The sequence below is a fragment of the Condylura cristata genome, unplaced genomic scaffold (genome assembly GCF_000260355.1).
Source record: "Condylura cristata isolate star-nosed mole 26May11 unplaced genomic scaffold, ConCri1.0 scaffold00013, whole genome shotgun sequence".
In the NCBI taxonomy this organism is placed as follows: Eukaryota; Metazoa; Chordata; class Mammalia; order Eulipotyphla; family Talpidae; genus Condylura; species Condylura cristata.
The window spans coordinates 37,199,562-37,216,589 of record NW_004567114.1 but is presented as its reverse complement, the minus strand read 5'-3'; the positions used below and the strand labels follow the sequence as shown (position 1 = coordinate 37,216,589).

General features: G+C 38.9%; 1 protein-coding gene across 1 annotated transcript in view; it reads left to right on the top strand.

The window, feature by feature from the left end:
- The first annotated feature begins 5,848 nt into the window (after positions 1-5,848).
- The window catches only part of LOC101628535 (chromosome unknown open reading frame, human C14orf166), a 15,281-nt gene continuing 4,101 nt past the window's right edge, over positions 5,849-17,028 (top strand). Inside the window, exons 1-5 of the mRNA XM_004681870.2 lie at positions 5,849-6,076; positions 7,643-7,767; positions 9,791-9,890; positions 15,451-15,537; positions 16,534-16,622. Of these exons, the coding sequence (XP_004681927.1) occupies positions 6,016-6,076; positions 7,643-7,767; positions 9,791-9,890; positions 15,451-15,537; positions 16,534-16,622 (462 nt within the window). The 5' untranslated portion in view covers positions 5,849-6,015. The remainder of the gene's footprint in view (positions 6,077-7,642; positions 7,768-9,790; positions 9,891-15,450; positions 15,538-16,533; positions 16,623-17,028) is intronic.

The window sequence follows — 17,028 nt, the reverse complement described above, 5'->3', positions numbered from 1 at the left end:
AATCGAACTCATGCGGAAGTGGCTTTAGATTCTCAGTGCTGTGCTTTAACCCGCTGCGCCACCAGTGAGGGCCCCAGTGTTACATTTTAATTGTCTTTTATGTAAAGCATTGGTCTGTGATAGGCTAGAAATTTAAATAATGGCCCTTCATCACAAATAATTTGAGAAGCACTGGAGTTTAGGAAATGTCATGTCTTTAGAGCCGTACAGGACAGGAAGGGAAGCAGAAGTAGAAAAAATAAGCTTGAAATAATAGATTGAGGCATATTGTGGGGTGATGGTTTGGTCTTTTTGAGGTAATGTAAGTGATATAAGCCTATTTGCAAGCTCAGAAACAAAGAGGCAGGAAAGGATGGAAAGGGAACCTGAAATATGTGAAATTTGACTTATAAGTGTTGACTCTTTTAATTTTTCTTAATTAATTAGTACAGATCAAACAAAGCACATTTGATGGGCACATTGATGGGCCACCAGCTGGTGATCTCTGATCAAAAATGTAGCTGTGGCTGAGCCTCTGAGTCTTGGGTCTGACTACAGCTGGTCATCAGCGCTGTACAACTACTACCCACTCACCAGCGGCATTTCAAAAGTCCCAAATATTCAGGGGCTAGAGGTCATAACTGACTCATCATTTCACAAAATGGCTGTGATTTCATTTCTCTCCTATGTGGAAAGGAGGCGCAAGGCAGATAGTAGCTTCATATTTGTGAGCTTTTTCATTTCACTTTCTCCAGTGATGCTTAGAATACATGGGAGGGGCCTAATTTATCCCCTAGAGCCACCATCAAAGAGATCTGGTTATCAGAAGCAGATTTATGCTCTCTTTGGAAACCAAATTCCAGGTATTTCCTAACTGCAAGGAAAGCATGTGAAAATGGCAGCAACTTCAGAGATACACGCTCCACTGAGCTCTGCAGCCAGAGGCTGCCAGAAAGCTGTGCTCATTGGGGAAATAACTTCAATCCTCATTAACAATTGAAATTATTTATTCCTACATAGTCATTAGTGGGACCAATGAGGTCAGGTCTCAAGTTCCACCAACGCCATCAGGGAGACTGTGGAGAGGAAAGGGAGGGGAGAGATTGCTTTTCCTTGGCATTTGCTAATCTCCATGCCCAGCATTGAATACTAAGTGCTGAACATGAAATTCCCAGGAGGAGTTTGCTGCTCTCATTTGCCAAAGCGAAAGCAGGAAGGACACAGCAAACAAAAAAAAGAAACAAAGTGTTCAAGGGGTAATGAGGATAAAGAGCAAAATTTTCCTGTTTATTATTGAACCCCATGGTAGTAGCACATTGGCACTATTTTCTAAGGTGCTACAGAAAAGAAAAAAGCTGATAGGGAAACAATGAAGCTTTTCCTGTGCCTTGGAATGGTATTGGGGCCAGTATCTCACTGGAAAACCGGAAAATCTACTTGAATTAGCAATCACAATGGGAGAGTGGGAAAGACATGTGTCTTGATTGATGACAGCTGTGCTTCGCCTTTTCTTTCATTCTCTCAGCCTTAGAATTTATTTTCCTATAATAGACAAATTCTTCAGATGGCTATCCAGCCCTTTCCGGCAATGCTAACTAGTAACAGGAGGTCTGAAGGTGAAGAAGTCTGTAAGGGTGGCTCTCAATCGCCCACACTGATGGCTAAAAGAGAGCAGAAGGTCATTTGCAACAGCTAGTCTCTTGCGCGCATAATATGCTAGGTAATGTGGGGCCTCGGTGACCCCTCACCTCACCTCTGCAGCCCATCACTGGCCTCCCAGCTTTGCCTCTTCACCACCTACGCTCTGTTCACACAGCAGCCAAAAGGATCTTAGAGCCCAAGTCAGAGCTGGTCACAATCTGCTTAAAACCTTCTCTGGCTCTTCTGTTGCATTTAAAACAAAACCCAAACTTCTCATTAAGGCTTTCAAGGCCCTGCTGACCTCTGTCAGCAGACACACTGTTAAAGGGGTGAGGCAGATTTCCATTAGTAATAAGTTTTGCAAAAGGAAGAGCCTTTTGTAAACCAAAGTCATCTGAATCTGTACAAGCAAATGGGCCATTTAAAGTAAATGGAAGAACAGGGAGGGGAGAAAAGAGGGCCCTAGTAGTCAGCAAAGCGCAGGATCCAAAGGGCTGGTTGGTATAAATGCAGTTAGGCCAGCTGTGTCTGCCTCCTGTGACTTGGAAGTTAGGATTCTTTCCTCCCATAGAGCCTGTGAGACAAAGACCAATCTTTAGGTGATGGTTACAACAAATAGCAACTTTTTTTGTTTTTTTTTTTTTTTTTTTGACAGCGTTGGGTCACTTCAGGAAAGTAGCCTTGAGCTTTTAGAAACTACATTGATGTTTGGCCAAATGTTCATAGGGCAAGGTTGAGGCCTAATGGAGAGGAGGACTTGGGGGAGTCTGGCTAGAGTATTTTCTAGAGGAGAATCTTTGTCACCTGCTCCTATGCCCCGCTCACAACACAGCCACTCACCCACCCATCTTGTTCTCTTCTCTCCTGCACCCAGATCAACTTTCCTGCCAAAGGGCTTTGTTGTTCACATGCTTTGCTTCTCTTTGTCTCTTTTTGGACTTAAATAACAGCTCATATTTTATGCTTCAACCTGAAAGTCACTGGGCCCAAGAGACCCCTCTGCCCACCTTTCTGTCAGCTGGGCCTCGTTTGCCTTGCTACACCCATGTTAGGATGACTTCAGTTGTAAGTGGCAAAACCCCAAACCTCATTCAAGCACCAGAAGGAACTGATTTACTCACATAATTGAACAGCTGGATATAGGCTTCACAAGACAGTTTCAGGAATTGCCTTTCTCCACCTCTTGGCTCTGCTTTCTTCTGTTATTTTTACTGTCTGCTAAGTTTTCCCCACAGTATGGCAGGTGAATGCTGCAGAGTCTATACAACTAATGAACTTCTCTTTATTCCTATTCCATTTATATATAATGTTAAAATGGAGCTCTCCTAGCCTTGGGTCCACTTTTGCTTTTAATGATAAATCATGAAATTCCAGAGTCTGACCTTAAAGAAAATAAAAACAAACAACCACGTCTTCATAATTAATACAGAGAGTCTCAGAAAGAGTTGAAGGGACTGTTCTTTCCACAGGAAGCTCCCAGAAAGAAAACCCTCTTCCTTTGCAATTTTTTTAAAAAATGATCTGATTTAATGGTGTGTTAAATTGATAACATTCATTAGAATATCAAACTGGTTCTTCTGTGCAATATGGAGACTTTTGTGTATATTCTTGTTACCAATCTGTTCTGTTCACAGTCTTTGGGAGAATAATTTGAACAAAGGAATTAGCACAACTGCTAAAACCTTTTTAAAATGTTGCAAGTTGTGAAAAGAACCTTCAAAGAACAACCTGTATGTTGATAATGTGATATCACACTTGATAATGTGTTTCCTGGCAATAATGTTGACATTGTCACCTCCGCTTTTCTGAAATACACCATTCCTGCAAATCTTTTAGGCCTCTGTGCTAGGGATCAGATGAACCCCACTACAACTGTCCAACTCTGTCTTTGTAGCACCAAAGCAGCCAGTATGCAAATGGGCACTGGGCTGTGCTCCAGTGCCACTTTACTTATGGATATCAAAACTTGAGTTTCACACAATTTTCATGGGTCACAAAATATTATTATTTTGATTTAGTTCTTTGTAACAATCTATAGACCATTCTCGTCTATCGTTTGCAATGAGCGCTCCTTCTGGACTGTCATCCCCTCCCTTACTCACGTGGCTGACACTCCTACTGCCTGTATGTTTCCATGTTCCACCTTCTCAAGGAGGCTTAACCTGTATAAAACTAAAACTTGCATTTTATCCATTTCTCCCACCATTTTGATTCCATTCTTTATTCCCTTACCTTGTTATGATTATCCCATAGGATTTTTCACCTTCTAAAATACTAAATAATTTACTTATTTATAATTGGACTGTTCACTGATCCTTGCCAAATGAGGTATGCTCCCTGAGGGCAGAGGTTTTTTTTATGTAAGTTCACAGATGCAACCAAGGTTCTTAAAAGACTGCTAGCACACAGTTTTGTTGAATAATTAAGCAAATGATTGATGACCTATCAAACCTCTGGCCACTCATTTAGATTAATGAGTCAATGGTCAGATCAGTTGATAATAAAATTGGTTTCCCCTCTGTGAAATGCATAAAGGACTTGCTCTTCACAAGTGAAATTATTGAACAAGATTCATTTCCTGTTAACACTTCATTTGAGACAGGCTAAAGGGCTCATTCAAATTGGGGGAAGGCTAAGGGTTTTAAACAGAAAAGAGCTATGAGCAACTACAAGCTTCTTTTCCAAATTAGCCTTCTTTCCTGCTCATGTCCATGTATCTGAGTTCTTCTCACTATCCCACAGATGGGAGTAACAGGGGCTGATAACCAGAGACAGTTTAGGGGCCATAACTGACAACTTAGGGCCCTGACATAGAAAGAGGCCAGGAGCAAGCAACTTCATTTGTTTAGTTTTGTTGCTTTAAAGGGTGAAATCTATATAACAAATTTTTTTTAAAGCCACCCCCCCCTTAAAGAAACATATTATCTGCAATTGTATGTAAGTATTCCTTTAATATTTTGCCTTCCTTGATGGTTCCATATTTTATTCTTTTCTTGGGAGCTATTGTTTCATTAATTATATGAGTGTATGATTATGGCTGCAGCTTTGGTCAGTTTTGTTTGTGGCAAGACACACTGGAAACTGGTTTTCTTAATTTACTCTGTAAGAATCTTAATTGGAAAATACAGAGGGTCTCCCGGTGCCTCCCTAAAGCTGTATTCTTACCTGAAAGCATACTTTACACTTCTCAGACTTTATCATTTTAAACTCTTGATTATAATTATTTATTTACATATCTGTTGTTGATATGATCCTTAAACTTTTGGAACATATTTTATGCAACTCTATGCCCCACAAATGCTAAAGTGTCTAGCTATAATCTTTGAAATAAAACATGAATAGTTCTTACTCCCAAGAATATCAGTAGTTCCCCATATCATGGCAAAAAGACCTTTCATGACCAAGCCCCTGCTTCTTTCTATAGTCTCTGTTACCCTCTAGCCTCTCTGGGACATGCTGCAGCTCATTCCTTGCCTTTGTACATTCTCTTCACTCAGAATAAGTCACCCTATTGACTGGCTGGTGAACTCATCATCACCTTCAAGTCATAGTTCATACTACTATTCTTTTTCTCCCTTAGCCTTTCTGAACTTCATGAAAGGGGGGACTTAGTCTGTCTTGTTCACTGTTGCCTCTCCCATGTCTGAAAACAGGAATTGGGTCAAGAAGGCCTAATAAGATGGTTGCATTATTTCTAAAAGACAACAGAAAACTACTAAAAGATTCTAAACACTAAAAAGTTATGGAGAAGTGTTGTTTTAGAAAGTCACTAGCATTGCTGTGTAAAGGAATAGGAGTTGATGGCCCACTGTTTGCAATGGTGATCACTGGAACTACCACATGGGTATTATATTTGTATATTTACCTGTAGATCACTTACAACTAGTCTGAAAGGTGCTTTGCTAGAAGTCCTTGAGTTGGCAGTGTTTTTAAGAACAACATCTATTATGTAGGAAGCACACAATAAATGAACGAATGGAGAGTGAAAACAGTAAAAGGCCAAAAGAACGCTTATGTCCAATAATAAGAAATCCTAAATTTCATTATCCTAAATATAATGAAATGATATAACTAGGAGTGAAAAAAATTGACTTGAAAACGAGGAAACAGGCTTCTCAATTGCTTTCTACCTATTGTACAAGGAAGCTGACAATAAAGTTTATTTGAGCGTCGACGTGCCGCGACGTGGCCCCGCCTCCTTGGCGGAGTCCGATTGGTGGGCACTCGCCGGCATCCGCCTTTCCTAAGCCACGATTGGCGAAGGCCGCCGTCATTTCCGAGCGTCCTGGCGTCTGCCCGCCCTCTCGCCGCGTTGCCGGTGCCTGAGCCGCCCGCTCCAGCTCGCCTCTCCTCTCCCGGCCGAAGCCCGGGGGACCAGAGCGAGAAGCGGGGACCATGTTCCGACGTAAGCTGACAGCCCTCGACTACCACAACCCTGCAGGCTTCAACTGCAAAGGTGAGGCGCGGCGGCCCCGGCCTGGCGGCGCATTTCTCACCCCACCGGCGGCGGCTTCCTGGCGCCGGGTCACAGGCTCCCTACCCGGACCCACCGCGGCCTTGTCTCCCCCTGGGCTCCGGGGCCCCTCTCCTCGGAGCGGTCTAGTAGCTCTGCTTTCCGCGGCGCCTTCTTCACCCACTCCCTCCTCCCTCGGCGTCGCCACTTTTTGCACTTGCTGAACTCCAAACACCACCCCCACCCGGCCCCTCAGCACGCAGTTGGAGCGCCTGCCCTTCCTTCCTTGCCTCAATCCCGCACTTCCCGGCTGATGGAGCAGTCTCTGTAGCACCTGTGGTGGTAACAGCGCTGGAATCTGAGGATGCGGAGGAACTTGACTAGTTCACTGCCTGGAAGGTGGGGGCGGGGAGAGGGGACAGTCGAAGCCCATCTGGCAGTTAAGAGATCCAGACCATCCATAATGAAGTCCTGGCTGGGCGTTGTTGGGGTACCGCTAATTCAGGCTAATTTCGTTGTGTGGGTCTTGCAAAAAAGTGGTAACAGGTGAGGAGGAGGGAATGGGGCGGTAGGGGGTGGTAAACACGAATTCAAGCTAATTTCGTTGTATGGGTCTTGCAAAATAGTAACAGGTGAGTGGGGCAATTGAAAAAGTAAATTCAGAGGCATTTAGGATTTTACAGCATTAGCATTTTTTAAAACACTTTTTCGTCTGCTCTTATTCAACTACAGCCCACTGCTCATTTTTCTTAACCTGTGGTAGAGGAGTAAGTTCGAAAGTTCTCAAGGACAGCAGCCTCTGATACTAACACATCATAGAGTTAATTCTCAAGATTTCATAATGGAGACTTGAACTTCAAGTTGAAAAGGATACCTAACCAAGTTAATAGGGTTTTCTTGATTTCCTGTAGAAGGTTATCACTTTATAGAATCTTGTTTTTCTAGTTTGCCTTTTACTTAACAAGAAAGGGTCGGTGGCAGTACAGCTTAGATCGGGATTTTAATCTTAGCCCGTTTTCTCATTTGTGAAATATATCTACCTTTAAAGGGTGTGGGAATATTAAACGAAACAACCCGTGCACACTTGGGCATGCATTTAACTGTTGTAACAATAAGTAATAGTCATGGCCAGAATCTTTGTTTGATAGAATTTTATTATTACTTGGCTGTAAGTTTAAACTGACCTAGTCTCCGTTCCCCCAGAAATGGGGATAGTCACAGCAAAACTATGTCAGACGTTTGTTTTATTGAATATTTATCAATTATTCATTAATCATTTAATCTTCATAACAACCTTGTTGAGGGAGAGTCCTATTCCCGTTTTGTAACTCAAAAAAATGAGTCATAGAAAATTAGGTGATTAGCCCAAGTTTACGTAGATGGAGCTAGAATTTAAATTCATGCCAGAAAACAAAACATTTTAAATCTGTTAAACCAAATTATACACCTATTTTGAGCAATTCAATTAACTTACTATCTTGAGTTTTAAAAAAATTCCAAAGACTGTACTTGTGGAGAAGTGATTTTTACCTAGTGCTTCAAGTGACTTACTAGTTACTTTTGTTACAGATGAAACAGAATTTAGAAACTTTATTGTTTGGCTTGAAGACCAGAAAATCAGACACTACAAGATTGAAGACAGAGGTAATTTAAGAAACATCCACAGCAGTGACTGGCCTAAATTTTTTGAAAAGGTAATGAACTAGAAATTAAAATAAGTGTATAAAGAACTCCTCTAAAGTTGCATGAAAACAGACAAGTTTGAAATTACTTTGTCCTTTTAAAAAATAAATGAAAAGTGAGGGAGTTAACTTTTCCTCTCCATGCTGCTTTTGTTTTTAGAGCAAATGTTATTCTACAATGCATATTGTATTCTTTTTAATTGTATTCCTAATAATTATTTTTAGAGTGAATGGAATTTATTTTGTCCATAAACACTGTCAGGTTTTAAAAATTAGTGATATACTATAAATGGAAAAATGACCAGAATCAGCATTTCTACATGAACTAAAATGTAACAGTAATACACTTACACTATTATTAAGACATTATTGACATGTCTGACAACTAGGATTGTTTATACTTATATATAACATGACACAGCTGACCCATGTTGTGTGTAATATAAATAATACTGAAAAGTCAGTAGCTTATTTTTGTGAGTAGCATAATTTTCACATTGATTTAGTAACATTCTTTTCACAGAAAGAATTCCAGTGAAGCTTAAATCATTTTATGATGTTGTTAACTTATATTGAACACTTTCATTGGCTATATTACTTTGATGAGTAAACTTTTTCTTTAAAAATATGAAAAGTGACTTTAATTTGTTGGGGCAGAGTGATAAGGTACCTAACATTTTCCTTAGAGATTTTATTAGCTGGGGATCATGGGCAAGTTTATTTGCTGTGTGTCAATATTCTTAACCAATAAATGGGAGTAACGATATCAGTCTTATAGGGGTGGCATGTGTTGTTTATTAGTGAGATAACTTTCTCATATACATGAGGTGCCTGGTCAACAGCAAGTACTATGTGCTTATTACTTTACTGCTGTTGCTCTAGTACTGAATAATTTTCCTTTGCTCTTAAAAAGTGTTTTTTCAAAACTTCTTAAGATGTTAAATATGTTATTAGGATTTTGTGTTTATGTAATGTTTTACTTATAGGCCACTAATGTGTATAAAACAACACGAAGTTCCATACATAGAAAGCTATTTGAATATCAAACATGTTTCTGATTAAAAAAAAAAAACACCAGAAGTGATGGTAAAGTAGGGTAACTTAAATATACTGTCGCCTACATCTACATATATATATATCCAGAAATTGGGTCTCATTGGAATTATGACGTCATTGTGTAAACTTTTATTTGTAGTTACTTTTAGAACATGAGACATCTTTTGAATACCTCTATTGACAATGTTTTGTATTTTGAAAGTATGATTGGTCTTGTGAGAGGTGTTCTGTTTTGAAGCAGGCAGATAAAATTTTTAAAAATGAGTTATAACTAAAAAATGTTGATTCATTAATTACCCCAAAGGGTTTTTAAAAGTTAGCTCCAGGGGCTTTGAGTACTAACATTATTGTTGGAATTGTATTTTTTTTTTTAAAGATTTATTCATACAGAACTGGGGTACAGGCCAGAGGCTCAGGGGCGGCGAGAGGCTTCACCAGAGACAGAGTGGGGAGCAGAGCAGGCAGATCTACGAAGTACACTGCTGAGGGGAGCAGCGGGCGGGCCAGGAGAGGTCTGCCGCGCCATGTGGTCACCTCCGGGGCAGGCGGGAATCGAACTCATGTGGCAGTGGCTTTAGTTTCTCAGTGTTGTGCTTTAACCGCTGCACCACCAGGGAGGGCCGGAATTGTATTTTTAAAGTCCTTTCTATTTACTTGCTCTGAGCATTGAGACCTGGAGTCAGAAAGTTTAGATTTTCTCATTTGTAAAATTAGATTATAACAAGAAGTTGTTCTAGATCAGTGGTCCCCCCTCCTGGGGTCTGCAAAGTAAAATTTCTAAAAGCATGATGGAAATACTTTTTCTAAAAGGTGATACACACTTATGTTTTCTTCCTTTGAGTTATATAATTACATCAGAAGTTTATTGATACAAATGTTACAAGGAATTCTTAGTGCGCCAAGCTACAGTCTCTTTCAATTTTTTTTTTTTCTGACTTTATGGTAATAATGAAACTGGATTTTTTTTTTTCCCTCACAGTATCTCAGAGACGTTAACTGTCCTTTCAAGATTCAAGATCGACAAGAAGCAATTGACTGGCTTCTTGGGTTAGCAGTTAGACTTGAGTATGGAGATAATGGTATGTTTTGTGGGAAATGTGTTTTAAAAAAGAGGGAGAAGAGGGATGGTAGGAAAGTGTAAAAATGTAGGGACCTTAGCAGTTTATACTTTTTGCTATTATTATACTTTTGGTTCATTTTAATATTCTATATCCATAGCTCCCCTTCAGCATCTATTTAAAATAATACTTTTTATTTATAACCTCTGTCCAGCTTCTGTTCTATCCCAGGGCTTCCAAATTGTCTAGGAAAGAATCATTTAAAGTTAGACTCTTTATTAAAAGAAGTTGGAAGCATTGTCTTGTTGGTATTTAGGTTCCAGAATTGATGAGATAGGAGTTTCAGGGTGTTAGTTTCAGCAGTTAACTTCACAGGAGACTGAAAATTCTATGTTTTATTATCAATACTTGTTGCTATATAGTGCTTATAGTTAAAAAAATGTATATTTGTGTTTTCTCTCATACCATTTCATTTAAAAAAAGTCTGTCAGCATCTAAATGTAGGATCCAATTTTACCTCCATCCTCTGTTTTCTGTTCATTTCTTTTATGGACTCCTTATCATTTCTTTTGAAACCTTTATGTTGCCTTTCACTTTTCCCTTTTCCTCCCATTCTGTCCCCATCCATTTCCTATGTCTGTTGCATCCTTTCTCATCCATTTCCATGTCTGTTGCTCTAATTCAACTCATCACTTTCAGCTGAGATTCTTGTAATATTTGTCAAACTAGTCTCCCACCAGTGTCGCCCTCTGTACTCATCCATAGGATCTATCAAGCTAGCTTTTTGAAACATAAATCTGTTTTGGGTGACTGTACTTTATTTCCAAAGAACATCTCTTATTAGGCACTCAGAATCATTATTTTCTCGTTTTCTACAAAGGAATTTCAGTCCTTACTCTGATAACTCAAGGTCTTTGGCACTGGTGTCCAGCCAGTATTCACATATTTAACATCACTGCCAAGCTAGAGTAATTCTTATTTCTATTTACATCTCCTTTTTTCCTGCCTGTATACTTTTTTGCTTACACTTTTCCTGTAGCTAATATGCTGTTTCACTGTCACTACACATCTGAACCTTGCCCATACTTGTAAGTTCCAGCACAAATGTCACCTAATAGCAATCATATTTCCTTTTGAACTTACATAAATTTTAGCTGCATCTTTTTACTTATTTGCCCTTTTCCATTGTGCTGCTCTTGTTTTCCCCAGTCGTTGGTAAGTTGATCCTCAGCTTTGTTTCTTATGATACTTCTGTTAATTTCCTGTGATAAAATATCAAAATATCAGTGGCATAAACCACAATTTATCTTACAGGTTTGGAGGCCAGAAGTCTAGCATCTGTCTTAGGAAAGTTAAGTAATCAGCAGGACTGGTTTCTTTTAGAGCTTCTTGAGGAGCCTCCATTTGTTTCTTTCAAACCCTATAGAAGTTTTCTGCATTCTTTGATTTTGTCCCCTTTATTTTTAAAGCCAGCCGTATAACTTCTTCAATCTCTTTGTGACTGTTTCCATGGTCACATTCTCTTCTCTGACTGACCCTTCTCCCTCGAATAAGTGTGCTTGCTTACTTGGGACCCACCTGTGTAATCCAGGATAATGCGCCTATTTCAAGGTCCCTATTTAATTACTTCTGCTCTTTGCCATGTAAGGTGATATTCATAGGTTCCAGGAATTGGGACTTGAGCATCTCTTGTGGGAGGGAATCCAGTCATAATTCTATGTGCCATAGTACATGACAGTTTCTGGCATACAATAGATGTGCTGATCACCTTTCTTTTTAAAAGATTTATTTACACAAGAGCTGGGGTGCAGGCCAGAGGTGGGATGGGGGTGAGAGGCTTTACCAGAGACAGTGAGGAACAGAACAGGTAGATCTACTGAAATACACTGCTAAGGGGGGGGGGGGAGTAATGAGCAAAACAGGAGAGGTCTGCTGTGACATGTAGGGCAGCTCCCTGGCTGGGGAGCAGTCATGCTGCAGTCAGTGCCTGCAGACAGCTTCATAGTGCTGAGACTTAGCACCACCAGGAAAGCCCTGCTTATCAACTTCAACAGATGTTAGGCAAACGCAGTACATGAGTACTTAAATAATATGATATGGAGCAATAGCTTTTGTGTGTGTGTGTGTGCTATAATCTCAGGCTTAAGTTTCAGATACCTTATGACAGAAATCTTAAAAGTTCTAAGGTTTATTCTTTCAATTTTAATTTCAAAAGAGTATCATTGTGATGTTTTCCTTTACAGAATGTTGTAGTCATAAGCCTTGATAGCATTAGTTGACTTTAGAACCTATAATGGAGTCTGTTTTGGCCTGAGTTGTTAGGAACACTGTTTTGCAAAAAAAGTTTTTTCCATTTTCCCAAAGAAAATTATAGTTATCTCCATTTATTTTATATCTGATTTCCTACGTTTATACTACTTTAAAGAGAATAGTAGGTGCTATATGACCCCATATCACTAGTTGACTATAACTCTTAAGTGTAATTCTCAGTAAATAGTATGATCTTTTTTAATAAGATGACAGACTTGTATTCGAAAGAATTTTTTTATATTTTGCTTGCATTTTTAAAGATTTATTTATTTGCATAGAAGAACTGGGGTATAGGCCAGAGGTACGGGAATTGAGAGGCTCCACCAGAAACAGGAGTGGGGAGCAGAACAGGTGGATCTATCAAAATACACTGCTTAACAGTGGAAGAGACAGGAGAGGTCCGCTGCACCATGTGTGTCAGCTCGCTGACTGGGGATGGAACTCATGCCACGGTGGCTGGCAATAGATTGTTAGCCCTGAGACTTTAACCCCCCTCTGCCACCATACTGGAATTTTAGTTGAATTGTAGTTGAAAGGTAAATGACACCAAAAGTATACCGCTTATTATAGAAAGCAAGTTTTTATTTAATCTTAACATTCATAATTTCAAAAACAGATCTGAAAATGTGAAAATAGTAATACTATCCCTTATTGGTAGGTGTTATTCTTTTGTATTCATATACTGCATTCTTCTTGACTTTTATCTTAATTTTTATTATTTGATGAAACCATTCTAATTGTTGTCTTGTGCCTTGACATTTTGTCTTTTTGCAGGCTTACCAGTTAAGGGGATTAAAATTTGACTTAATTTTCTGATATAATTTCAAATCTACAAAAAGTATAAAAATTTTTCACCTATCCACATTTTACAAATGTTGACATTTTCCTTCACTTGCCCTATCCTCCTTTAAACCATATTTCTAATTATAGATGATTTTCTTTTACCTTTGAGTACTTCAGTGTGGATTTCCTTAATAAAAGTGGAATGTCTTATATAACTATAGTATATTGTATATATATAGTTATATAGTATACCTATCAAAATCAGTAAAGTAACTTTAATCAGTATTATCTGTGGGTGATGTTCACGTCACTAATTTGCTCTTTCTGGCAAAGAGGGGGAAGAAGCAATTCAGGCTTACTGCATTGCATTTAGTTGTTACATTCATAACATTGACATTTGTTTTGTAGAATGTCTCTTAGTCTGAGTTTGTCTGATACTTGTGATTGGATTCGGATTCAGGTTTTACCTTTTTTAAAAAAAAGATTTATTTATGCATACAGAACCAGGGTACAAGCCAGAGGTGCAGGGGTAGTGAGAGAATTCACCAGAAGCAGAGTGAAGCAGAACAGGCAGACTGACGAAGTATATTGCTGAGGGGAGCAGTGGGGACTGGTCAGGAAAAGTCTGCCACGCCATGTGGATCACCTCCGGGACGGGGATCGAACTCATACGGAAGTGACTTCTTTTTTTTTTTTTTTTAAAGATTTATTTATTTGTGCATACAGAACTGGAGGACAGGCCAGAGGCTCAGGGGCGGTGAGAGGCTTCACCAGAGACAGAGTAGGGAGCAGAACAGGCAGCTCGAGGAAGTACACTGCTGAGGGGAGCAGCGGGCGGGTCAGGAGAGGTCTGCCACGCCATGTGGTCACCTCCGGGGCAGACTGGAATCAAACTCATGCAGTAGCGGCTTTAGATTCTCAGTGCTGTGCTTTAACTCACTGCGCCACCAGGGAGGGCCCCAGAAGTGACTTCTTAGTGCTGTGCTTTAACCTGTTGCACCACCAGGGAGGGCCAGGTTGTACCCCTTTTTAAGAATAACACAGAAGTGATGGGTATGTTCTTTGAAGTGCATGTTTGAAAATGTGTGTCAATGATAATATCTGATTACTTGTGCTACTCTTGGTTCAGTTAAGTTTTATTTTCCCCTTTATAATAAATACTTATTTTGTAGGTAGGCACTTTGACATTAATATGATTTTACTTCTCAAACTTTCTCCATCTTTAGCATACAATTGATTCTTAATTGCATTAATGACTATTATCAAAAGATGTTTTTCTAATTCTGTCATTTCTTTTACAATTATTTGTTGCCTTTCTACTCTAAGTAAAAAACCTTCCCTTCTCTCCAGTATATATTTAAGTCAATGTAAGTGCGGATTCTTAGTGGCATGGGGGTTAAGTCTCAGTGATGACCTGAGTACGATCCTGGCCTGGGAGCTGACCCAGATGGCGCAGCAGACCTCTCCTGTCTCACTCACTGCTCCCCTCAGCAGTGTATTTCAGTAGGTCCACCTGTTCAGCCCCCCTCACTCTGTCTCTTCTGAATCCTCTCACCCCCTGCACCTCTGGCCTACACCCCAGTTACTCTGCATAAATAAATATTTAAAGAATAAAAAAGTAGGTCATAATCCTTTTTTGTCACTTTTATTTACACTGTGCCAGACTGGGAGCGCCTTTAAGCAAACTTAAATTTTCATGCTTTTATTTTTCCTTTTGTTTATTAGCAAACCTGGTAAGCCAAAGATGGCATTCTGTTTGTTAAAATCTTTGTATGTATTGGTATTATCACTTTCAAGTCTCCAGGAAGTAAGATAAGGTTTGTATATGATGTTGTCTCTTAAAAAGGAAGGTTGTAGGTTCCATTGAAAAGATGTGGACAGAAACAAACTTTACTGAGTACTATATTGAACTTCATCTAACTTATACTTGCCCTCCTTCTGTTCTTTTGCCTAGCAGTAAAAGCACTTCCTTTCCCATACTTTAAAGAGTATTTGAAATGTATCACTTTGGAAATGTTAACGAAAAAAATATTTGTCAGGTATTACACTAATTGCTTTAGCTTAATCAAAAAGCTATGATCACATGGTCTTCTGGTTTTTTGTTTGTTTGTTTGTTTTTGAAAGATTTATTTACTTACGCTTACAGAGCTGGGATATGGGCCAGAGGTGTAGTGAATGAGAGGATTCACCAGAGACAGAGTGGGGAACAGAACAGGCAGATGCATTGAAATACACTGCTGAGGGGAGGGGAGCAGCGGGAGGGTCAGCTCCCTGGGCAGGGATCAAGCTCATGCTACAGTGGCTTTGGAGAGTTTCATAATGCTGTGCTTTAACCTGTTGCGCCACTAGGGAGGGCCCCCGTTAGTTTTTTATAGCAAAAATAAATTTTAATTGGATGAGTTGTCTTATGCTTATAATCAGTTAAAGTCAGTGAATAAGCAGCGTTAGTTTAAAGTTCTACAAATTGTATTTTTACCTATTTCTACAGCTGAGAAATACAAGGATTCATCACCTGATAATACAAAAAATGCTGATAATGCAGCTAAAAATGCAGAGCCGTTGATCAATTTGGATGGTATGTATTTAATGCATAAAATTGATTAACACATTTGTTCCATCAGTACTTTTGTATATCCTAAAGTGAAGTCTGGGTTTGCTTAGCTTTAGTAAATCAAGAGTGTTTCATATAGACAGTATTCAGTGTTTTATTCTTTGTTTTTTATTACCATTTACAACATGCTTTCTCCTTCCTCTTATAGTTGCATAGCTGAAAGTTAAAATGTTTTTCTTTGATCTGCTCATAGTTATTTAAGGGTTTTGATTTATATTTAATCATGGTGGTGATTGTTTACCTTCCTGTGAGCTTAAAAAATTTTTCTAATCTGATTACCCTGAGACAGTGGTAAGATTTTTTTCATTATTTTAATTCCCAGATGTCTTTCAGAAAGTCACTCTTTTGAAAATGTGTAGATTATAATTACTTAGATTGTGATAATATGTTAAGCATTCTTTCACTGACTTGACTGTTACCTAGAATTTACAATTTATCCTTATGGTAAGCTGTTCGGACACTTGCAAAGCTGTCACTTGAAGAAATGTTTTTTGGAAAACTGTCCATTGAAAGGTTCTTTTGTTATAATAGCAAAAATGTTAAAAGAACAAGTGTTGTGTGGGTTAATGTGATCTTTCACTGGGTTGTTCAGTGTGGCTGATTAATGAAACCATTTCTCACTGGTTTACCTAATTTGATAGGTAAACCATATTCAATTTTATTTACTTAAATTTTAAATTTATTTTCTTAGATTGTGGGTCATCTTTCTATGGTTACTGTCTCCCATAGGTGTGGCTCTCCCACCAGTAATCCACCCACATACCACCACCCAGTTCCCCATGAATCTGTTCCATCACTCCCACAGCAAGACAGTTGATGGTTGGCCCATGGAACTTGTTCAAATTTTTATATATTAAGAGATCAGCTTTACTAGAAAATTAAATTTTTTTGTTTATATGCTTACATATATATGTAGTTATATTTTGGTAGCTGTAAGTTTCTATGTTTAATCTTTTATAGTAACTAATCCAGATTTTAAGGCTGGTGTAATGGCTCTGGCTAACCTCCTTCAGATTCAACGTCATGATGATTACCTGGTAATGCTTAAGGTTAGTTTCATATTCTTGATTTGAAAGAAGCTCTTTGTCTATTTTTTTTTTTCCTAAAGAACTGTTTTCTAAAAATGAGCCTATGTTTGATATTAAGTTTATGGTTGAATGACTGGTATAGAAAGCAAATTTCATCTGTTTTGATAACTGATAGCAGAATACTGGGTGCCTCCCACTGTACTTTGCAAAGATGATCTTTCATTCTTGTTAATAATCCCAGACGTAGGAGGTCGTTTTTCTTTTTAAGTTTATTTTTACATCATTTTGTGCATTTTTCCATCTCAGTTGTAATCCCTGTGGGCTTCCCATCACCAAATCATCCATGTGCCATCACCATAGTCCAGTGCACTTGCCCCTATTTTTTATCCCATTCCCCACTCCACCCCCTTAAAATGTCTCTGGTGTA